The sequence below is a fragment of the Anticarsia gemmatalis genome, chromosome 8 (assembly GCF_050436995.1).
Source record: "Anticarsia gemmatalis isolate Benzon Research Colony breed Stoneville strain chromosome 8, ilAntGemm2 primary, whole genome shotgun sequence".
In the NCBI taxonomy this organism is placed as follows: Eukaryota; Metazoa; Arthropoda; class Insecta; order Lepidoptera; family Erebidae; genus Anticarsia; species Anticarsia gemmatalis.
Genome location: NC_134752.1, coordinates 6,423,264 through 6,447,912, shown reverse-complemented (window position 1 = coordinate 6,447,912; position 24,649 = coordinate 6,423,264). Strand labels below are relative to the sequence as shown.

Below are 24,649 nucleotides of genomic sequence, written 5' to 3'. Positions count from 1 at the left end.
CGAAAGACCAAACAGTTACATTTAAAGTGAATGTGCAACAAAATCAGTACTACAAGTTGTTTTACTACCTCGTATATCTCTACTGCTTTATTGCAAGTTCATTCAACAAACCACATAAAAGCTCTTCAAAGCTATGTAGCCCTAAGCTAAGTATCAATACATATAAAACCATTATTATATTGAATTGAAAACCATAGCTGGGGGAGTTGCGCAAAACAATGCAAGTACTCGTAGAAGAATGTGAATGTGTTCCTGGCTTATTTCCGTGAGTGAATACAGTAAGTAAGGGGCACTCGGGGCGCTTGCATACGCTCCGGCGAGCGTGCATTGCAGTCTTTGAGCAATTTTATTCACTCTACAACTCCAACCCGATAGACACTGGAATAACGTGGGCAAGAATTAAAAACTACAATTGCCCATTGTTATCGTACAATACCCAATTTTACTTTTTGTAATACTCGCTCTGTGCACGGTTTCGCTCGCGTTAAAAAGGAATCCATGACTGAACTTTGTTTTAATAACTTCCTCGGCTACGCTCCGGCTTCTTTCTCATAAATGCTTTCATTATTCGCTGTCCATTTAACTTAATGAGATACATCACGTAGGCATTTGTAATGATCACGCGAGCGTTAGAAAAGTGGAACTTATAAAAGTACCTCGTTATACCAAAATGGCTCATTCGTGGATTTGAGGAAAAGAAAATGTCGTTCGAGAGCTCTCAAAATAATATCGTCGATGTCGACAAACACCAGAAACCACTATAGAGGACTTTTTTCGACTTAATCCTCATCGATCTGGAAGTTAATACATGCTCAGCGATGAAGCTATATGTAGTACATGTAATGTATTGATATACTTGATATTAGGTAAGCCGAAGGTATAACAAACGTGTGATTACTTTGGCGCAATATTTTACTGCCGACGCAGCGCATTAAGCCGTTGGTCTCAGTTTAACGGAAATATTTATGATAGTCGTAAAGTTAACAGGACAAACTTCAGTTAGCGTATTAGTAATACGTTTAGACTGGTCAAAGCGCTCGTTGGAACCGCGTTAAGCATAAATTACTAGCTTAAACTTGGAACAGTGGCCTGGCCAATGTTGTGTTAAGAGCGCCATGTGCCTTTTTACTCAGTAGACCTCTATGACTTGATTAGCTCCTGCCCGCGGCATCGCCCACGTTCAATTCGTTTGTTCGCTGTTCAAAATGTCATGTTATTCATTGACCTCGGGCTTTCAAGCTATCACGCTTGTATATATTCCATTTTGTGACGTCGGAAAACAACAAAAAGTACCTACACATGTTTGCTGAACCATTTTGTGGTAGACTCCACCCACGTGGAAACATTAAACTTTACCACCATTTTTATTCGGAGGTTTTCAATCTAGCGATTGGTAGCTTTATGTCAGACTATTCATTGGGTTTGAAAGCAAAACTCGTGCCAAAATCAATTTGGTTATTGTATATAATAGGTAGAATTATAAAAAAGTTGTCTTAAAAAGAATCAGCAACTGTTATCTATTAAATGTTTCCTTGAAATTAATTTAACTGTCGATATAATAATTGTGCGTATTATTTTCCGACTCATTTTCCTCAACGGAATTAATGGAGCTGAGCAACCGTTGACACAGCACCAATCAAAATTCCGTTTAATTATAAATTGCGGAGTAAATATTTCAACGGTACACGGATTGCCTAGCTCATTGCCAACTGACATCGTGATATTACAATTAAAATCAACCGTTCTATAAACGTTAGCATATTTTATAATACACGTACTAAAAAAGAATTTAGTAAGTTGGTTCCTAATCCCTCCTTCCTTTGTTACTAGTGTATTTTTAGAATTTGAATAAAATATGTCAGTATTTGAAGTTTTATTACAATATACATATTGTATACCAAATAAAAAAATAAAATATATACTATGAATCATGTATTCTTTTCGTATATAACCGCGAGCGTGTGAAAAAGAATGATCTTATAAAAAAACTATATCACATAAATTATTTTAACTAGTATTTTTTTACTGTAAAAGTTATTATACCATATTTAAAACAATAGGTGATTTTACTACAGTCCCTGATACTTTCACTACACCGCTTGCCAGTCCCATGTGTGGAAAGAGGAAGTTCTTACCGAAACTACACGCCTGATAAATTGTAACGCTCTTTTTATATACGAGAAACAAATTATACCCCACACACTTCCACTTGTTTGCCGTTTGACGGCAATAGGGACATAAGCGAGCTAGGTTAATAGATTGTGATGGGTTATAAACAATAACAGATTGCCAAATAATGTAATTCATTCTTCAACGTGCAATATCTTTTAGTTAATGGCTGATGTTTCATTTTCAGATAGCTATGGAGACAACAAATTGACAAATATTTTCGAGATCACAAAGAAATACACTGACAGGCGGCTGCGGAAACAAATTGTAAGAATAATTTACTATCGTGGACTAGATTCACAGCCTATAAATCCAAACGGAAAAATAAACCTTTCCTTCCAAACCGAATCAGATCGATTGTCTACACAGTCTGACACAGAAAAGTAAAACTATCAGCTTTGAAGTGACCCAAGCCGAATGAGCATAGATTTGTTATCAGTGTGTTCATTCCTACTTCAATATGGGTTGGGTATCTCAGTTACAGCCTTAGTAGAATTAAAATATTACTTATTTATATTTAAGAGATTTATGTTTCGATGTGATCAATATACTTTACGTATTATTCTATGTTCATGGCCAACTTGAAACATTAAACGGCTTACGAGTTAGAGACTTGTGACAGAGCGACACTGGAGCTAGATCAATAGGTCCGCTTTTGCCTGTTAGCACATAAGCTCTTCGTTTGAACTGAAACAAATCTTCGGTTGATTCATGTTATATCCATAAAAGATAAACGGTTTTATAACTTCGTCATGTTCACGTGAACGACACTTACAGTTTTCACCGCAAAAGTATTAAAATTACTTTTGTGTTTCCCGATCACGTTCTCTCATTCAAGTAATCCCTGTGAGCTAACGGTTAGTTGCCACGTTTATACCTAGGCCGTGAGGGATTTGAGAACACTCAGCAAAAACACTCCTTTCTCTGGATTGTTACATGTCAAAGAAAAAGTTTCAATATCATTATCTGTAGGTACAAACAAATGTTTCACAAACCCTTAAAATATGTCAAACTAATTAAACTGCGCGTAATTAAAATAAAAAGGCCAGTTGTTACACGTGTGTTGGAAATATATTTTTACTTAAATACCTATTCCAACATTTATTCTAATTCCACGTTTTTAACATTCCTTTTTTCAATATTCTGACAATGAACGACAAAAAGAACAATAAATACCGGCAATTGTTTTCATTTCCTCGTCTCCTCTTTTTTAAATCGAATAGCATCATTCACCCTCATTCAGCCGGTAAAGTAGTCGTAACCAAGACTATGCAAATAAAATACTACACATAAATACTACATACAAATAAAAATCTTATTTAGAAAGCAATGTTTAAATTGATAAACATTTGGCTACGGCGTAGCTACGGGTAAGCTACGCCGTAGACCCTGTTGAAAAGTACACGTCGTTATAATTAATTCATTTACATTTCACGCGGTGTATCTTGTGAGTTCCATAGATACGCTTATATGTACTTCCCCATTCCAGTTTCCTCTATCTTCATCGTGTTGCATATTTTATCAGATCTGGTGGGAGTGTACCGGTGACGAGTTTATTTCCCGTCCGGGGTGTGAACGGCAGTGACGGCGGCGACGGCGGCGACGGCGGCGACGGCGGCGATGTGCCGTGGTCACAGAACATGTCGTAATTAGTAGGGTATTAGTGGGTGCGCGTGCAGACGGAGTGCAAGCGGGTGGCGACGGAGGTCGCGCGGAGTGCGTGTGCGGGGCCCGGGCGGGTGTGGGAGTGCGCGCGCGTGAGGCGCGGGGGCGCGAGGGTGCAGGTGCACCTGGGCGGCGGCCGGCGCCCGGCGGCCCCACGTGCCCGGGCGCGCGGCGCTCAGTCGCTAGTGAGCCGCCGTCGCCGCTGCCGTCGTGCCGCTCCCCGGCAGCGCTGCGCCCGCCGCGCCGACAGCGACAGGTGGCGCCGACGCCCGCCGCCTGCGCGTAACGCCGCTCGCCCGCAGATCTCCGCTCGCTCGCCTCGCCACCATCAAATTTATACGGCCGGCTTTAACATGAAACTTTAATATTAAGCATCTTCGGTAAATCACTGTGCAGTGCCAATTTGTTTTTAAAGGAAAATGATTGTTTTTAGGTGGTTATGTGCTGATGATATTTAAAAATGCTACCAAAGTTTGCCGAATTTTGAAAAAAGCGTTTCGGGTGAAGCATTGTAAGTATGGAACCAAAGATTTTACCGTTAAGATTTGCTTTTCAAAGAAACAACTTACGAATTCGATTGTATTATATCTTTTAAGATAAAAAGTTATACTGTCTTAATATGGCTCTCGTTTTAGTACGATTACTGACATAAAATATTGTAATAACTAACTGTCTCGATGAGATTTAGTGATCCGAAAGTTGTTTCTTCTGTAAAATTACGTAAATGTTTACTCATACTAACAATAATTAATTGCATGTTGGTTTCAAGATTTTTGCTTGAAAGTATCTGTCGTCATAACTTCGTAACATTATTCAGCACCTAATTTGATTGTCTTTGATGACCTGGTTACGCATTCAGATGCAGCTTTCGGTCCTTTCTTCATTTTAAACAGTTCGTTCCTTTATGGAATTGACTTAGCCCGATAAACCTCCCTCCAGCATAAATAAATATGTTCTTATGAGATATAAACTGTGCATCCTAGGCTGTGGAGCAAGAATTGTAAAGTTAGAAGTGCAGTAAAGAATCCGCGATCTTTGATACAATTTGGCCACGTGAAGCAGGTAGCGAAGCAGGCCGGTACATAATAATTAATTAGTTAAAGTGGGGTACGAACAATTTGAAAGCGATTGTGTGAGTGGCACGGTCTGTGTGCTGAGCCACTTTATACATGTATAAGAGAACCTCCTATTTATATCTTCCTACGCAAATATGCGCGAGCCGTCGCCTGTCTGTTCCACCAATCGTAAATTGGGACGTGAAACATGAAAATCTACTTCAAACTTCAAAAATGTTCATTGAGCTAGATTACTTTTACTTGTAAAGTTAAAGTCGCATACCGCCGAGAATTACAAGTCAAAAGATTAATTATATTTCTTGAATTTCTACTCGTAGTCTCGTACCTTCATCTCTGAATACCGGTTAACGCTAAGAGCTGAGCGTCGCGCACAATGATTAAACACCTTTATTTTACTACAAATCCAGCTTTTAAATGTGTACCTATCAACAATGTGAGCTGTTGTTACTGCTTCTGGTACATTTTTAACAAAATTCCATTGTTATGTATATTGTTTTCCCAGCCTCTGACCCTCGAACATATGTGTAAATACAATGGGAAATATACACGGCCTACGATACACGAAATTTTGATGTGGGCCATAGCATTGAATATGATTTATGAGTAGTATGATTTCTAATGAATACTTATACATGTTTGGCGTCTGCTGACGTCAGTTCTTACGTCTAGAGAAAAAAAATCTAAACATATCAGACTCGATACTAATAATATGTTTATTTTATAAACTAAGCCAAAGTCTTTGTAGTAGTTAAAATGTACTGAAGTAGTGATTTAAAGAAGTTCAATTAAAGTAAATCAGAATCGATAGAGTCCCAGTTTTCTTGTAGGAAGCAAGTGTCGTTTTAAACATATAATATGTTAGAGTAACTTTGCTATTCAATTCATAGGTAGCAAGTTAGAAGTTAAGACAATTTCAAACTCTATGAATAGTAATGGATGTATGCAACGCCGTAATGGAATATATGCTCGTACTTGTGAGTGCCCTACCTTGTCTATTAAAATTTACTGCGCTCAAATGTGTCTCTATTACTTAACAGAATAGAAATTTCAAGTTAATAATTAAAGTTATTGCTACAATGCTGCACTTGTAAAGCACTAATAACTACTTTGTACTTAATATTATTAATAAGTATACATAATACAAAATATTTTTGGTTGGAAATAGTTATGATAAAACCACCTACAATTTTCAGACGTAGAATACTGACACTTATGAAAAGAGTCCCGACCTCTGACTTGGTAATACATGTTTCCTCAATACAACGAACTCATGAGTACTCCAATATTACAATAATAATACCAACGCACATATTTTTTATAGATATTTAATTCAATTCTTCATTTAAGGGTGTCCCCTTATCAAAGATCCGCAGAAATGATTTTCTTCGCCCAAAACAGTGACGTGTATCTAGAGCGCGATCTTTCGAGATTCACTCATTTCCTTTTATTTAATTGTTTTTTAATATACTGAGACGTTGTAGGACCCACGGAGGCACAGAACCTTTTCGGGGTTGATGTCTTAAACATAATTTTGCGTCAGAATAAATGAGTGTCTGTATAACTTTGTTCATGAGTTATGCGGTTTTTACACAAAAATCTTTGACCTTGTCTTTAACGAGTCTGTGTAGTTAGATGTTATATATGTACGTACTTTTGTGTCGACTACAGATATTTTCATATTCACACATCAGAGATTTTCAACAACATAATAGGAGTCAGTGACGTGTGTATGTTTTCCCGCAGGAATAATATATCTGCCATAAATTGGAATCGATGGTTATGAGTTCGTAAGTACGTGACATCTATTGTTGTTTCGAACGCACTCCGCCCTCATTCATCACACTGTCGCCGATTTTATTGCATCGTCATATTTTCTTTGGGAAAATTACAGTTATATAAAAACATGATTAAGAACGTTGTTTTATTGTGTTTAATTTGCACATTACTATGACTAAAAGCATATTTAATTTTCAAAAGATGATCTTCTTTGTTATCCTAGTTTTGTATCACCACCAAGCTCGATTGATCCGTTGCTGTACTCTAGACCGTAAAATGATAATAAACAAGTTTCCATAATTTATATTCGCGCGCTGGTCCATATATTCCAATTTAATAAAACTTGTTAATATGGTCACAAACAAGGCGGACGTGGCGTAAAGCTTGCTTCGAGTTAAATAGAAGCAACGACGTAAAGTGCAAGTCTAGACACTTGACAAGTCGCCAGCCTGAAATAGCCTCCGCTGAAGTTATCGACACACCATCGTAGTTATTTATAAAAGTCCTAGCGTTGAGTGCCTCTGGGGTGACGCATACGATATCTGATTTATTTATAAACGTTACTACGTCCAACTTTGTAAAATATTACCCTTGCCTCTACATATTAATGCCCTGTGAATTGAATTTATATTGGAAACTTGTCACGCACCAAGTTATGGCTCTTATCTGTAAGCTAATTAATTTTCAACGTTATGTCGATTTCTAATCCTGTTCCTAATCTGCATGGGAAAAACAATAAAAAAAAAACAGATTTTTACAGACAATTATGCTTCGAAAAGTTCAGAAATTCATCACGGAAGGTCCCATCTAAAGCCATGTACAGAAGCAATGTATGACGACTAAAAAAAAAACGAGATAATACCAAACCTCTATGTGAACAATTTAAGACTACTGCTACGGTGCTACACTGTTTCGTAGCAGTAGGTGTCGTAGAACGGCGTAGCAGAAACTTGTAGCGATGTGCGCTCGTTGGTAATTGATATAAAGCATCCCCATACGCAGGCTATCTCGGAAACCTCCGGTTGCCGGATACTTTCATACAGAGCGGATGCTCTTACAGTTGAACGTTTATTCTCAAGCCTCACAGTTTGTTCACAATAAACAGATCTGAATAAAGTAACATAGCGGCTCTAGTCTCATGTTGTCAATTACGTATGAAGTTATACATTATGGAAACTATGGTACGAAATTTATTATTTCATGTCTGCAGGAAACTTCATAATTTCAGATTAGAAAGTAAATTAAATTTTATTTTTAAAAAAATATACATATTCATAAAGAATATTATGCGTTTTGGCTAATAAATAACATCTATGATTTTAAATAAAATAAAAGTAAGGATTTGTGTAAATTATATATTTCAATATTGTCTGAATTTGGAAAAATCCGTTTGAAAACATGTTTTATTGTGGTTGTTCTTCTAGCAGACGGTACGCAAAACTTATAAAACAAACAAAACCAATCGCATAAATATTTAGCATACTATGTCACGCATATAAAAAGCCGGTCATTTCCGTATCACCACAAAATAACCTCTGTTAGCGAAGCAAATAAATCTCCAATAGAGAAATTCCCCGGATATCATTCGTACGGATGTTTTGGCAAGCATGACCCTTGTCAGAGGCGCGTCGACTGGCGGCCGGTCGCCGGCGCGCCTCGATACGCAGATAACAGCCGCGTGCCGCGATACTTTCTCTTCTACTACCAGCCTCGAAATGGACTCGTTGCCCAACCTTGACAAATTAATTGTAGCCCAAGCAATAACGATTAAATATGGACCACCTGTTGTGCCGGCAACTTTATCTTCTGAGACCCGTTAACCGTATTGGTGACTTCCCCGCAAATCACTAAATAACTTGCCAATTGGTTAATGTAGTCGTTTAAAATAGCGGTGAAGTGGAACTGACACTTTGCTACCTGTTATCGTAGTGATGTGGGATTTATTGGCGTAACACGTGTGTGTGTTGTTGAAGGTGGTCGGAGAGGAAGAGGCGGGCGCGACATTGGTGCTGGTGGCGGAGGCATGTCGCGGTCGCGGCGATGACGCGGCCCGCAGCGCGCGGCATGCCCTGCTGACATGGCACGCAGCCGCTCCGCCCTCCTTACGCTGGCAGCTATCGCAACACTCGCCGGTAATGTGCCCCTATACGCGCCTCACAAAAACATATATACGCAAACAATTTCAAGCGGAATTTTGGAGCGGATTCTCCGACGTCGCACTCCGAGCGCTGTTGTTTCAAATATTATAGTACGAAATTTGGCTCTGGCACAACTGAATTTACTAACAGATTTTAAATAGACTACTTAAAATTCCTAAATGTGACAACTTTAATAATATTCCATATTTGCAATGAAAGAGCGATATTAAATAGCGTTAAGAAGAGCTATAGCGTTAACTGGCATATAATATAGATACCGACTAATAATATTGGATGAAATTATTTTACTTAATTGTACTCTATATCAATCTGTCCGAACTCCGTTTGAGTAGTGGACACTCATAATAGGAATTCAATTCAGTTGATAATGGGTTGGTGGAATCTCTATAATTTATTCATCACATTTGTAGATTCGATGTCGATTGAATGGGAATAATTTTGATAGGTATTATACAAAGAGCTAAGTGGATCACTGGAATACGTGGAGATGAATCATAATTTTAAAATACCATTAACACATTATCGAAAACAGAAATTATCCGGACGTGCTGTATCTACTTTAATGTGTATGTAAGTGTGTTACGCAAAAATATATGGCCGCTAGATACATTGCTGTGCAGTTAAAACGTGGGGTGTTTGTGCTATTTAGAATCAACGAGCAACTGCAATGGTGTGTAACGCACTGTATTTTATTGTTCGCCGTTATTGGATTAGGTTTCGTTCACTTTTATAAAAGTGTGTGGGAAACGTTGTTCATACGGAATTATTTGATGTGTTTGTAAATGAATGAATATTTTTCGATGATCGAGGCAGTCAAATGCTATGTATGATATGCAACGTATGCGGCGCTAGAAAATGTTGCACAGCATTTTTGATAAGTATAAAAGTCAACATGAAATTAGTGACACATTGCAAATCAAATAAATTAAATGTCACTTTAACGGTTTTGTTTTGACGTTAAATGAAATAGCGAGTTAAACTATAAGTGTTATCTGCTACAACTACAACGATATAGGCTTAAACCACTGCAAAGAATCTAAAGAATAAATGGGAGACAAAATTAACCGACAATGCTCTACGTGATATTTAAAAATTGCTTAAAATATGTACCCTGTTTTTAATTACAGATACGATAAGCTTACTAAGTATTCGCTAATAGACTAAAGGATCCTTATACAATAAGAGTTTAAAGAAATCATATACTCGTATTTCTTCGCAGTATATCGGAGGCAGTACACATCTGGCATTCATCGCTGATGATCATAACAGAGCCAATCTCGATACTCGCGCTGATTGCATTGATATAGCAGAGTGCGTTTCGACACTGCAACAATTTATTGCGATGTCATCAGTTTTAGATGCACCATTTCCCCTCGTTTGGTTTGCTAAAATTGGCTTACTAAATTCAAAACTAGCTGAGTACAGTTACTGTTGTTGTGCTTCACTAAACATTGCTGTTTGTTATTCTAATCCTGTTGTTACGCTAGCTGCAACTGGACCAATATAGGTACATAAAATTATGCAGACACGAAAGCTTACTCTAAGATAGGCTGAAGTTACTTTCTTCCAGAAATATTTTCTAAATTAAAATGTATTTCAAAAACAAAACAATAACGTCCCCATCAATATAAACGTTACTACTAATTTTCATCACCGTCCTGGCATTCTCCCCGGAGGGATATCGCCGTCTATTCAGAACCGTACGGCCGATAGCCAATACAAACACACGTTCTACACACACATGATGATTGCCATCTCGCTTCAGCGACACAACTAATGGCTGTCATGGATATATTCGCATGACAAACGAGAACTGTGCCTCGACGTATACTGCTCATCGAAAACCGATAACCTATTCCACACTGTGAAAGCCTTTCTAGAATATGAAAACGACTTAATTTTTGACTCTCCGAATTTCATAACCACATTTTAGTTTGTTTACATTTACAATAACATCTAAATTCCACTCGAGCGATGTTTTCTAAAAGCTTAATATTACTTTGAATGCCAAAAGTAACATGTCATCTCTTTTTATTTAAAATAATACACATAAATTGCAAATCTAATTTAAGCTCGAACATTTCAAATTACATTTGTAATTCTTTCTAAAATTGAGCAGAGGTAATCTGTTTCATCGTACGGGCTCATAATTTGTGTCACTAAACCGTACAAAGTATGAGCAGGCGGCAGATTATGAGGATTATGATTTGTTGCTCACCTCTCGCTGCGACTAACTGAAATGAATAATTCAAGAGTTGTTCTCGCGCCGGTCTCTATGAGCAAATAGAAACATAAGAGGTGTATTTGTGCCAGAGCGATAAACGACGTCTATTGAATTGCCTTTGAACGAAAACAATGGAGCGAGTGTAGTGTTCAGCAATGGCGCTTCTAGAAAAGCGCTGTCATCCAGCCTCCTGTATAGTTTCCTTGTTCCTCCTGCCATAGCTCTTCTGTGGCCATTGTGCGACGGCGCCGCTGAATGTCTTACGTCATGCATTGTTCTATGAAAACATTACAATTTTGTTCGGAAAAATTATTCCGAGAATTTATTCCGTTACGGTTATCTAAGGTTTTTTGTACGTAGTTCTATGTTAAATATACGATATACGAGTAACTTAATTGACGAACTTCACGATTAAATCAGAAACAATAGCTTTGTAAGTGAGAATATTACAGGAAAAATATGATCACGTAAAGTAGTGTTTTTCGAGTCAACGTCACATTTCCATTATCATTATCTCCTCCTCTCACGCTATTAACTCACAATATTGTACGGAACGTGAGCGGTGAGTCAACACGCACTTCACCGGTTTTCCTTATTTACTATGCATACGATTACTTTCCTATTCACGGTATACGCCTTAACAATAACTGTCACGGCTGTAACTCAAAGGAAATCCTTAAGGAGTAAACAATATCATGGACACGATTCAGTGTCACTGATGAAGATAGTCCTTTTTTCCCATAAGGGAGTTGGCGTGTCTAAAGTGATAAGGGCTTGTTCTCGAACGGTTTGATTCCGGACCGTAGCTGTCAATCATCCTGATCTCAGTCAAACCCAAACAAGATCGTGGGTTAAGATCTTTTTGCGTTTCCAAAGTATAATACAAAATTCTTTAAGGAAGTATGTTGCAAATTGATCATTTTGTGCATAAGGAACAATAATGTTTAGGAACCAAAAATAATCAGTTTATCGAGACAGAATTTAGCAAGATAGAGTTTGTAGAACGTCATCACTATACGTGTCGCTTACTAAACTCAATATTGCCAATATGTCGTATTCCCTTCAACAAAGCTCGTCAGAGGTAATTATAACATGCTGTCAGTATTATAACATCATCCTCCGTGATGTAGCTATTGTATCGCAATGAGTCATGTTATGGACGCCGTATATCAACTGGCTGTTACATTTAATATCGTGTCACGTGTCTCGGCCGTGATGCTAACATTGACCATCGTGTTACTGTAATTAATGTTACGATACTCTGTACTTTCCACCCTCACGAGTATATGAGAGCCAACGTTTTCGGGTTTATCTCGAGTTAAAATTTGTAATGTGAAAAGTTTGAAGAACATGGGTCCTGCCTTTTTGTACTGAAAGTATCGTACTTGATAATGTTATTGCTTGCTGTGTATTAAAAACTCAATCTTGAGAAGTTTTTATTATCAGATAGCAGAATTAGTGTACAGAAAATGTCGTACCTATAGCTATGTTATTATAAAAAAATACATACAATTTTGACATGTACATCCACTTGATTTAAAGGTTTTTGCATGATCTGTTATTGTTTACTGTTATATAAAGTTTCTAAAATAGATAAAATATACACAAAACAAGGTCTAAATAAAACAAATACATAATTTACATTAGCATAGAAAATCAGAAAGAAATGCAGTGTACATACGGTAAGAAAACAAGGAAAATACTCTAGCCTTTATACAACTATACCATAATCAAAGATTATGGGTCCTACTAATTACATTACCATTTGACCAACAACTTATTCAGGGGTCGTAAACATTTTAGCGCACCGGTGGTCAATAAAGTCAAACGTCAATAATATAATGTTGTGTCATAAAAGCACATTTCCTTTTATGTGACTATTTATATGAACTTGATCTGCAAACGATTCTGCTCTATCGGTATTTGTGCTCAGTCATTATTTGTGTTTCATGTTTACGAGTAAATATTTTTTATTTCACTGAATACTTACTTTCGTGTAATAAGCTTCACTGATTTTTATCCTGTATATATTACTGCACATGTTATTTATTCTGTGAACAGTCAAAGACTTAAATAGTAACTAAAATTTCTTTGAAAATATGAATTCACGGGAAAAATAAATAAAATATTCTTATTGCCAATGCTTTTAATTAAAAGTAAATATTATTGTGGGTTGTTTTATCAGTTTGTTAAATAAATGCGTTATGTATAACATTATTGCTTTGAAAATACAAATTTTTAGTTAAAATATAAAAATTATATTGCGCAAAACATTTTTCTAGCGGACTTTCAGCCGGTGCAGGTTTAATGGCAGTTGGTTTACGGTTCTGGCTATAAACCTTTGAGTAGACTGCAACGGACATGGATGTTGACACCGCTCACCGGTCCGGTTGACAAATCGATCGTCCACTGACTATTCTAATATTTTTATTCGCTGGTAATCCTAAGTGAACTCCACCGTGAGAATTTTGTCCGGAAGAAAGATTGGCTGTTTTATTTAAATCATATTTTGCATACAGTTATTTTGAAGACTGCCAATACACTTATCTCCGGAAAAAAATCGAAATATTACAGAAAATACATAGTAGAACTTAGTGATACACTATTTTGATTAGAAAACGAATAAATCTAAATATATTCAATACCAAGAAGATCGCGATAATTCATGAGCAATTGGTACATATTACGTAGACGTCGTACTTACATGTATTGTAAGATATTAGCATTGTTAAGATAAGCCGATAATTATGTTGTACGCTATACCCGCCAGTGACTCATAGAATTATCTCGCACAGTATAAGATCGCGTATAATATCCCTATATTTGAGAGTAGATAATAATCAACATAAATCGCCCTTAATAATAGCATAGCTTTAGAAGCCGCCGCTTTAAAACGGCTTGCATATTTCTACTGGCTCTACCTCTTAAGCGCTTTGTTTTAAATGATACTGGCCACTAGTATGCTTATTAGCTTAAACGCTTGTATTATGTTCGTCTGGAAGTAGGTAGAATAATAATACAATATGTAGTTCTCATAATATCATATTACTAGAATACAGGTCACTGGATACCGGCTATTTATTAAGAAGTTACCTGAAAAATCTCTCGATAATTATGAGTATCAAATACACCGTGCCAGCTTTATTTTTGCAAAATAAAACTCAGTTTAAAAAAGATAAATCATCTTTTTTACACTGAGTTTATTTTGAAAATATTAATTTTGTCCTTCAAGTCAAGTTAGGTCACAAAGTAAGTAAAAGAGAAGCATCAAAGCATTACTTAAAAATTATTTTATGAAAGTTTTGACATGATATTAACGTATGAATAAAAAAAGAATTGCAAGTCTTTCAACAAAAAAGATTCTTAGTGAAATATGCACTTGAAATAATTTTCTGTATATGTAAAGTACATGAAGGGGTTGACTTATTGATCACTTTGTGAAACACAACCTAGGTTAACTAATTAGTTCTATTACAATGTACTATCCTAACGTAACACTTTAGATGCAACCAATCAAATACCCAACACAATATTCTAAGTTTAATGTCTATTAATTTTCGTTGTATTCCACCTCAAACGGACAAACGAAGATGGACGACACAGCCCGAGCTGCCGCGAAGCTTTACTCGAGCTGTAAATAAGAATCCGCGATCTATACTCCGTCCTACGGAAGACTGATCTCCACTTCAACTGGAAATGCTTTACTACTTTACTCTAGACTTCGTTATTTCTTTAGCAGTCTCTTTACAAATAAACACAAGTTTAAATTAAAAAGCAAGGTTCTGAGACTATTCCAGTATTACTCCGTTTAGAGATTCATTACATTAACGCTACATAGACAGGTCAATTGTCAAGGGTAAATTGAGATTTTCGCGAATAACCCCATAAAAATTAAGTACCAAGTCTTCGAAAAATGCGATTGTTTTGGAGTAGCTATATTATTTCTATGTAAATATATTACTGAACTGAACAATTACATTGAATTGTAGAAGTCACCCTTTAAGATAATGGTGTGGAACAAATGGGTTCCACTCGATTTTACCAAACTTAGATTGACAACCGTAAACAATAATGCGCTGAATTAGTCTGCTCTATACGAGGCGTTCACCGAAACGAAAATCAGCGGCTAGTAGAGAGAATTAACGTTAAGAGTAATTTGTTTCTACCGAACCCACACTTAGTTACAAAGGTACTTATTTATTTAGTTTCAACGATAAGACAAACGAACAAACATGTTATTTTTTACCGAATTTCTATAGATTAAAGGCAAAGCATTCTTAGGTGAAAGTCGGTTTTCAAACTTGCGATGGTATTCATAACCATCAATTTTAAAGTTAAAACAAGCGCGTTGTTTACTGGAGCCGGGACAATATCGCGACGTTGTCATGAAGCGGTGTAATCTGTGATTGATGTTTGTTTCACCAACAGCACAATTACTTTACCCTCTGACAAGATTGTGACACGCTGTTGTGGTATTATTACATTATTTCGGTGGGTAACACCACTTATCCTCAAACAAAGATCCTAGCGGGAGTAATTTCGGAATAGGTGTTAAGGTTCGATAGTTACTGGTAACGTTACACTTCATCAACGTACAACATTATTAGTGCAATAAATGCTACTAACATTTAACAGTTTATTTACTTCTTGATGTTAAATCATACTCAGTTTTTGCTCTTTTTTGAGCAGATGTTGTTCTTAAATTTCAAGCGAACTTTAGAGAAAACGTTGGCAAAAAATGCGTTAATGAGAACTAAAGCGACTTATTACTCTACGTAAAGTTTTTGCAGCAGCGTGGCCGGTATAAAAAAGTTCAAGTTCCATTTAAAAAAGATCTTGTTAGTAAAATATTTTTCTATTTCGTGTGCAATCTCGGGTACGCCGTGGTGTATACGAACAAACCACCCCATCACATCCCGCGGGCGTCGTACAGACGATTGAGGGATTATATTAGGAGGATACCCAGCAGCATTAAATTAACCGGTACATTAATGAAATTTCTCGCACAGGTTTCGTCTACGAAGGGTAGTGATTGTTAGAAAATTCCTCAGCGATTCCGATACTTGTAGTTTATTAACTCCTGAATAAGTTAATTCTGTATTCAATTTTAACTCTAAAAAGGTAAGTATAAAGTAGTAAAGAAGAACAAATATTTTTTTATTAATATGGTTAGGTTTTTAAAATCGAACACTGTGTGTGAACACTTAATAAAGGTATATTTTGTTTGCCTGCCCCGTTGCAGGTACTGTTAAAATAATAATAAATAAAATGAATTTATAAATCTCCTAAATATTTAAACTTAAACATTTCGTTTAAATGTCGTCAGAGCCAAAAATCTGTTGTAAAATTACAGCTTTCAATTTCCGCCACGCAATTTAAATTTAAAGCAGCTTTCTAATGTTGAATAATCTTTGAAAAGGTGAAAATTGTGTGTAATAGCGGTGCTTTTAGCGTCGGGCTCACTTTTCATCGGTTTAAGTTTACATTGTGTACACAGGGTGTTGTGTATGCGCGCCGCAAGGTAGCGTGCAGGGCGGCGTACAAGGAGGCGCGCAGGTGCCTCCCGGGGTGCCGCACTCCACCGCGCCTCCAGCCGGCGTCGGCGGCGTCCGAAGGTACCAATACATTACAACTCATATTTAACCTAACTTTAAACCGTTCGCAGTCCGCGTGCCCCCATCGTGAGGCCGCCTGACCCCACGCTGGGGGCACCTCACTGTCAACGTATTACCCAACAGTTCACAACGTGGTTTATAGCATAGTTAAGAAAGCAATGACGACCTTCATTTGTTATGAAGGCTATAGAATACAGCATTTCAAGTGGAATCAGTTTAAGCTATGATAATATAGAATATTTAATTACACCAGTAGTAAAGTATTATTGTTACACTCCGCGCAGTAGGAAGTGTATACTAAAAGTTAAATGTTATTAAGGTGAATATTAAGGTTAAGTTAAAAGCGTCAGAAAATATAATAAAACTAGTCAAGCTCTTATGAAAAATAATTCATTCGGTTCCAACTTAAATCTTAGTAGTCCAAGATTTTAAAATAAGATCTCATCCGAGATGGAAGAAATATGTAGTGTCGTTTCTTTTTATTTTCAGTTTCTTTTTATTACTTTGTCGTTGGTACGAGTACCGTCGGAACATTTAACAGTACGATGTCTTAAAGAAGGAGTCGAATGAATGAGGTGCTTTATGGAACATCTTCGCTCAGAGTATCACGTCATAAAGCTTAAATCTCAACCAGATTATGAGACGTTCAATATCGCCCGTTTCAATAGCTACGGTTTAGATCTGTTCAATCCTCACTAATTAGGCTGCGATACTAAAACGAATCGAACTATTTATTAGCCCATTGTACTGCCCCTTCGGTCTAATCCTCTAATCGATTACGCCATTTAGGCTGGAGGTAATTAAACACAACCACGTAATGCACATGAATAGTTTCATCTGATTTGAGCACACTAATAGTCTGGCAAAAACCTAATGAACGTGAGACGAATGAGTCTCACATCATTACTACCATAAATCAGCACTATAATCTTGATATACGTATATGAGATCGTCTAGACTTAGAATATATTGTGCACATCGTCTGTAATTTGTGGAAATCATAATACTGAAACGAACATGATACACCGTATATAAGCTAGTTGGAGATATACACGTATTGTAAAGCGCTAGTAATAAATATTAGTTTAGTGCGACATAGTAGAAGTAATGTTAAATAATATAAAATAGAAGACGAACACGAAGCACCTGTTATTATTGCGCGTAAAATCTTAACGACACTGTTAATCTTACCTGACCATTCATTCCAAATTGCTCGCGAAACAATTTCAGCACTTAAATACACAATTAACAATTAAAATTGCAATAACTCAGATACTCTCGAGATATCATTTTATTACGCAAATGTTACTTGTATTATTAATTATTATTAATACGACAGAATAAATTAAACCACTTCAATATATTTTGTAATTCTAGTCGGTGCAGCTAATTAGTTCATTGATTTATTATTTTATTGCTCATAAAACAGTTCAGAACGTTGTAATGAAACATATAAAATACAATGTCTGAATACTAAATAGTCAAAGAATTTTAACATCTATAAAAACACTTTGTTTCACGGAAATTGTAATTTTATGCTACGATGCATATGTTACTATGTTATGTATGGATACTATGTTTCGTACAATAAATACGTCATAGTTGGACTATTGTAAAACGGTGCACCAATAACTTACGCGTAGTGACAGGGTCTGCAATCAATAGTTTAAAGGCTCCCACAGGAACAAGTAAAATTACACCGCAACATGAATCCGGCCTACCAAATGATGCCCCTATACTAAGCCCTATTTATGTCACTAACTTTGCTAATATATCCTTGTATCATTTGCAGTAAGTATGGGTAAAATTTCTTCATAGATATTGGAGATTTTATTAAAGCAAGTTTACGAACGTAAGTGGGGTTGAAGGTTACGTGTACCACAGGTGCGCTCCAACATGTATTGTTTCCAGTACTTATCTTATACCCCAGTTTGTATCTCATTCCAGCAAATAAAGCAGCGAATGTCCAATATGTACGATGAACAACTTAACACCCCTCTCTTTTAAAACGCATATAATATTAGTTTCCAAATATGTAAGTTGTTTTATGGAAGGAGAATCACTATAGAATTCATTCAAGTAGAATAAGTGCTAATCGAAAAGGCATTTTTTAAAAGATTTCCATATTTTCATATAGAGCCTTAAAAGCTTAACCGCGTCAACGTATGTTCGGTGAAAGGGTATCTATCATATAGGAACATTGTACTTTACGATAGGTCGGTAGGTATCTCATAAAAGTGCTTTTATGAGTCTATTCCCCTTTTCTCTATGTGTCACTGAGTGTCTTAACATAAAGTTTATTGTAAATACCTTATAATATAAGTAAGTGGAAAGATAAAAATATGTTGATAACATGGACGCAGGAGGGTTAAATGGCACTAGTGGCAAGTATGTGCTCAGAGATAGGCTGTCGATACACGGTGTGAACAGATCACGTACGCGAACGCGTTCTTATGACATAACATCATCATAAAGCCTCTCATATATCTCTACTACGTAAAATATTGCTGTAACGATCCACAGATTTGTGAACTATTCGTGTCCCTTGATATTTATTTATGTGTTTTAATTAATAAGATTATAAAGACAACGTACATAAATATATGTATCTAATATTTTATTATCCGCTACAATACCGGTGCGACGAGATAATGTAAGTCATTTGTTATTTAGAGTGTTTTGACAAATTTTTACTTTTTAATAAACTAGGAGCCAAAGGCAAAGTTCATTTTTGTAAGCCATCAATTGTGTCCGATGGATGAACAGTTCCGCTGCATGACGATAACATTACATGATTGACATTTTGCACGTTTGACTCACTAGTAGTACTAGGGTGATTGATGTAGGGTCAATTACTCCAAAGCTGGTTACGAATTTTGATAATGTTAGCCATCAAACGTTACTTATTTACTTATAAGTAGGTATTTTAGCTAATATTATTACTTCCGATTTTAATAATCCCCACAGAATGATAAGAACTCAGTAGTATCCAACACGAACAAAGATTCCCTGTCAACACCTGAATATACTGTTTGCTCCTCTTAGACCTAATATAAGGTAACACTCGATCCCAAATGCTGCGAAATTGAATTGTTTGATACGATCATCCGATTGAGAAAATTTTTCATAGGCAACTCAAATTCGACTGCATCATTGTCCAATTCCATACCCGACTCCATGATAATCAGCTTTAATTTTGAACTCATGATACAAATTTTATTCGCTTTAGTAACTATAGTTTCATAATACCTATTTATCACGGTAGTTACAACTGCATTCGCATGTACCACTTATTTACACTAGGCATATGCACGAACTGCAACGAAATATCCTATGGACGGAATATGGTAACAATTCAATTTCGCTTTTTTGCTACAGTCAGTATGAAGGTACAATTTGTACGAGCAGTAAGCTTGAGCATTGAAGGCTTGGCTTTACGCCAATTTTGCGATCAAAGCACCTTCGGCAGCTTTGCTGTCTCATTACAACAGTGGTGTGACATTATTTTATTAACGTAGACTTACTTAGTATTTTATATCTAAGTAATGTTTTATTAGGCATTCATATAACACATTATAGCTGTATGTAGGTAGTACGAATTGTTAAATGGCTCTTAAATATTTAATATTATTTGCATGTTTCGCAGATTCAGTCAATATTCCAGAGGGCGAGGATACCGCGACTGGCGCACTCGCGGGGATCCTATGCTCATCAATTCATTGTGGCGCAGTCGACAACCATTGGGGATCCGCAAGCAGCTTGGTTAGATTTACTTTTTGGATATTGCTTTTAGTTTTTGTTTCACCCGACAGTAAAAGAATTAGATAAAGTAAGTTTCGTTTGTTATAGGAAACGCAGAGGTGTACATAATATTAGCATTGCTGATCGGTTTCGTGACTGTGGTGGTGGGGTGCTGGCTATCGGACAACTGCTGGTCGCCGGAGCCGGAGGACGTGTTGGCGGGCGGGTGACCCGTAGCGGCGGGCGCGTGCACGCACGTGTAGCGCCCGCCATCCGCGGCCGCGGAGCGCGACAGCCCGTCGGGCGCGGGCTCGCTGTCGCCGGTGCTGCCGCCGCCCGCGCCGCCGCCGGCCCGCGCCCCCGCCTTCCTGCATGCCGCGCGACACCTGTGCCGCGGGACCTGCCTCCCTCTGCCCTGTGACAGGAGACAGCCACCTCTTGTTTTTTGACCGGAGCCTACGCACCACTCTTGCCGCATTCACGAAAAAACTAATGGGAATCATATTCCTACAATTGCAAATGGCGGAGTGTGCGATAATTAATTCGTGATATTCAAACATTTTTGACAGTCGGTCCTTTTCGTATATAATGTGGGTTGTGTTGTTGGAAAGTGTTCTTTGACAATTTGTGAAATTGGTGATACAGTGCAGGTTAATCTTTTAGTGAACTCTAAGAGCTTTGATTTCAATTTTATGTATTAAAAGTACCATAATTACGATGTAAAGACATTATAGGGTAATTTGGATGATGGTGCACGTCGATGTGCCGTGTATCAGTAGCCGAGCGCTCGGGATTAGTAAACTAGAAGGTTCATCGTGTATTACAGAACTTATCGTAGGCTACGCTTCTAGCGGTCGCTCTGATTTCAACTCATCTGACGTAACCTTACCTGACGGTGGTACAGCTACGTTTTCCATCTGTACCACCTTACTATTGTTTCTAAAAGTATGTGCCTTGAAACGCTTTCCTCGACTTGACTCGTAGTTTAGAGCGTGTTTTGAACCATTTAGAAGAAATTTCTTCTCTCTGTCTGTACGGACAAGTAATCCCATAAGTGCAATACACATCATGACCGTGCCTTTACCGTTCTATAGACTTTGAGAGGGACGTAATTAACAATAGGTTTTAAAAATACGCTTTCCTTGATGGAGGATCAACCTACCAACGATTACTTTTGTATTTTTGTAAAATATCCAGCTTGTTTTATTGTTTTGTGGTAATTAAGACGCAGTTAATAGTAATAGAGGAAAGTGAATTAGGACCAAGAAGTCTTAATAAACGTGCGTCAATTGAATAATAATAATCTATTCGGAATTACCATCGCAATAGGATAAGGTACAACTTTGAGAGACAACGATATGGGTATATGACTTAAAGTAGAATTTTGATATTTGTTTTGGCAATTTTTGCATTATTGTTGAAAGTTAATAATGTTTACACCCGAATAGTTCACACGATATACCAAACGCTATCCTTCTTTATCTTAACCACATACTTTCTTGCGCATGTTTTAATAACACCCAACCCACAGCGAGACATTCAATGAAATTGAAAATTACGTAAACAATGAAGCAACACAATTGAAACATGAAATAATAAGCCGAAACGAGCATGAGAATAACAATAACATCACAAAATTGCGAATAAAGTTCGCGTGTTCTTCGTAATGTTGTTCGTAAAGAATGGAGCATCACAATAAAACGCATCCACAACACACGACTATTGTGCAAAGAATACATTGTAATTCTTTGTACTTGTGAACGTATCCCCAAGTAGTCTCAATTTTGTTTAGTACGGGCGTGGCGCAAACTTTTAAATGACGGTACATAACCCATCTACATTCGTTTCATCTCTTATTGAGTTGCGTAGTTACCTATTCTATACCAAATAACCTACTATGTCTTGTACAGCATGTATATGTAAGGTCGAACACTTAGATTAGTAAACGTCGAATTAATACCGGTAGTAAAACGTTAGAAGCTTTTGCGTATTAAATCACTGCAATTCGGTTACTGTAAATATGTAAGCACTAACGTATTAATACGATACATGAGAAATGTTAAATAAATTAATGACTTAAAACGAATTTCCAATATTTTTATTCTAATAAAATGAAGTGATAAACGTTTAAATGCTTTGTATAATTGTACTGTTTCCGTCGCTCAAAATACAGAAGCTATACGTATATATTAAGCTATCATGTATTGTACATTAAAAGTGAATGTAAATTATCATTTTCTATTTAACTCAAGTGCTAAATAAAAAAATACTACTTGTATGTTGTGTGTATGTATATGACTTTGGTTATAAGGGATAATAAGTTATGTAAATAGTGTTGGCAAAGGATGACAAGATTATTGAGCAGTACTGAATAGCTCCAGTCGATCACTCTCGTAAGTAAAGGGACTGCGTAATCTCGTTATTTTTCTTTGCCTAGATTATACAAAGCCGGCTAGTTCCATGAATGAATAACTAACTTAATACAAATAAACAAAGTACATTGAAAGCTACACTTCTTGTAAAGTTAAATGTTTTTTTTCGCTTTATTGTGGTAGTAATACGATACACTTGTACTTTTAAGACACATAATATATAAGTTGTGTGTTTAGTATACCCATTAAAATTAAATATTCGTCGTAGAAATAAGGAACCCGACTGAATAGTCAAAATTTTTAAGCATTATGTAAATTGTAGTTAGGCGGTAGTCGGTTATAGACGAACATTTTACTCGATAATTGCGAACCGAGGAATTAAAAATTGAAGGGAGAAACAGATTTACATGAAAGAGGTAATGTTTTATCCACTTTGTTCACATTATCTACCATTAAGTCATGTTCACGCACAAATGGCAACATTTAAACGAGCTGTCTGTCAAATCTGACATTTGTCCGTTACAAGCAAATATTGCATCATTCGTCGTCAACATCTAACTTGATGCCCGTTTTATTTTATTTCTAAGTATTATTGAGATTTTCTGATATATTTCTTGAAGGAGGGAAATGTTTGACAGAGTGTTTCATTTAATATATTGCCATCTTAAATGTCCGTGTCATTTTGCTTAATAATAAATAGACAGACATACCATAGTTTTTATATATCGGATCTTGTTAATTAAATACTATTTCAATCTTACAGAAAAGTTGTTAGTTTATTTATATTTTTTGTTGAGTCTAGTAAATACATACAAATAGTTATTATGCAATATTACATACTTAGTGCAGTTTTGATATATTTCATTTTCTTTCTGTAAATGCAGAAACGTCAGTATTTTAAATAATAGTACCTAAATATTTGGAATACCATTTTGTAATAAAACCTAATAACTTAGTAATTATAATAAAATTTCCAGTGCGTATGTATTGTAAATCAATTTTATTACATCTTACAAGTATTCGTACTAGTAGACTGGGACGTCACCGATTGATTTTTAACTTATTATAGAGTTAATCAGTTTTATTAACTCGTGCAATATGTGCCAATAACTTATTATGCATTAATTGTAAATAATTATGTGCCATGATAGAAAGTCTGACCGAAGCATACAGGTGAGCGTTGAAATCAACAACGCTTAATGGTTAATTTATGTACAATTTAAATGATGACTTTCAACATATGGACGTAATAAATATCAGATATCCACGAGCCCAGTCTGCTGTATGCATCTGCGTAATATCAATAAATAATTACTGTAAACCCTATACCAGTTCAAAATTTATAGGAACACAGTGTATTTTATAACAACATTATTGTCTATAACTAAGTACGTTACGTTATTACTGTATACTTACAACTGATACTAAATCACGTTTTATGTGAAATTGTAAATATTTGAGGAATCACACGCGGTCGTTCGGTCACGATGGAGTCTGTTTGGCTTGGCTGATTTAGGAATTGAGAGAACTCATAAGCTCAAAAATAATACTTAGTATTTAAAAATAATAATTGATGTAGGTATTGTCATTATTTGTCACGAATAAATTAAAATAAATGTAATAACGTAATTACAGTCGTGTTTCATTTCAATCTCTTAGGTGGAGAAACAAGCCAGCCTCGTTTGCTTATGAAACTGTGATACGAAGAAGAAAACGTTCGTAAAAGGGACTTTTAGCACGCAAACAGTTTTCATAGAAAATATAGGGCATGGCGCTTTCCGCGCAGCGAGGGGTGACACAGAAAGGCTTTCTCGCTTGACACTCCTATACTACAGCTGGGTAGTTACTCTAT

At 36.4% G+C, this 24,649-nt stretch overlaps 1 protein-coding gene across 2 annotated transcripts; it reads left to right on the top strand.

The window, feature by feature from the left end:
• The first annotated feature begins 4,032 nt into the window (after nt 1–4,032).
• Nucleotides 4,033–24,431, top strand: LOC142974965 (uncharacterized). Of its 2 annotated transcripts, XM_076117547.1 has the most exons (6): nt 4,033–4,345; nt 8,660–8,818; nt 16,567–16,684; nt 20,349–20,446; nt 20,534–20,639; nt 20,850–24,431. In XM_076117547.1, the coding sequence occupies exons 2-6, from the start codon at nt 8,764–8,766 to the stop codon at nt 20,872–20,874; spliced, it is 402 nt and encodes a 133-aa protein (XP_075973662.1). In that variant the 5' UTR covers nt 4,033–4,345; nt 8,660–8,763; the 3' UTR covers nt 20,875–24,431. The 2 variants fall into 2 exon arrangements, with proteins under 2 accessions (XP_075973662.1, XP_075973661.1); XM_076117546.1 differs by having other exon boundaries at nt 20,331–20,446; nt 20,534–24,431.
• The last annotated feature ends 218 nt before the right edge of the window (nt 24,432–24,649 follow it).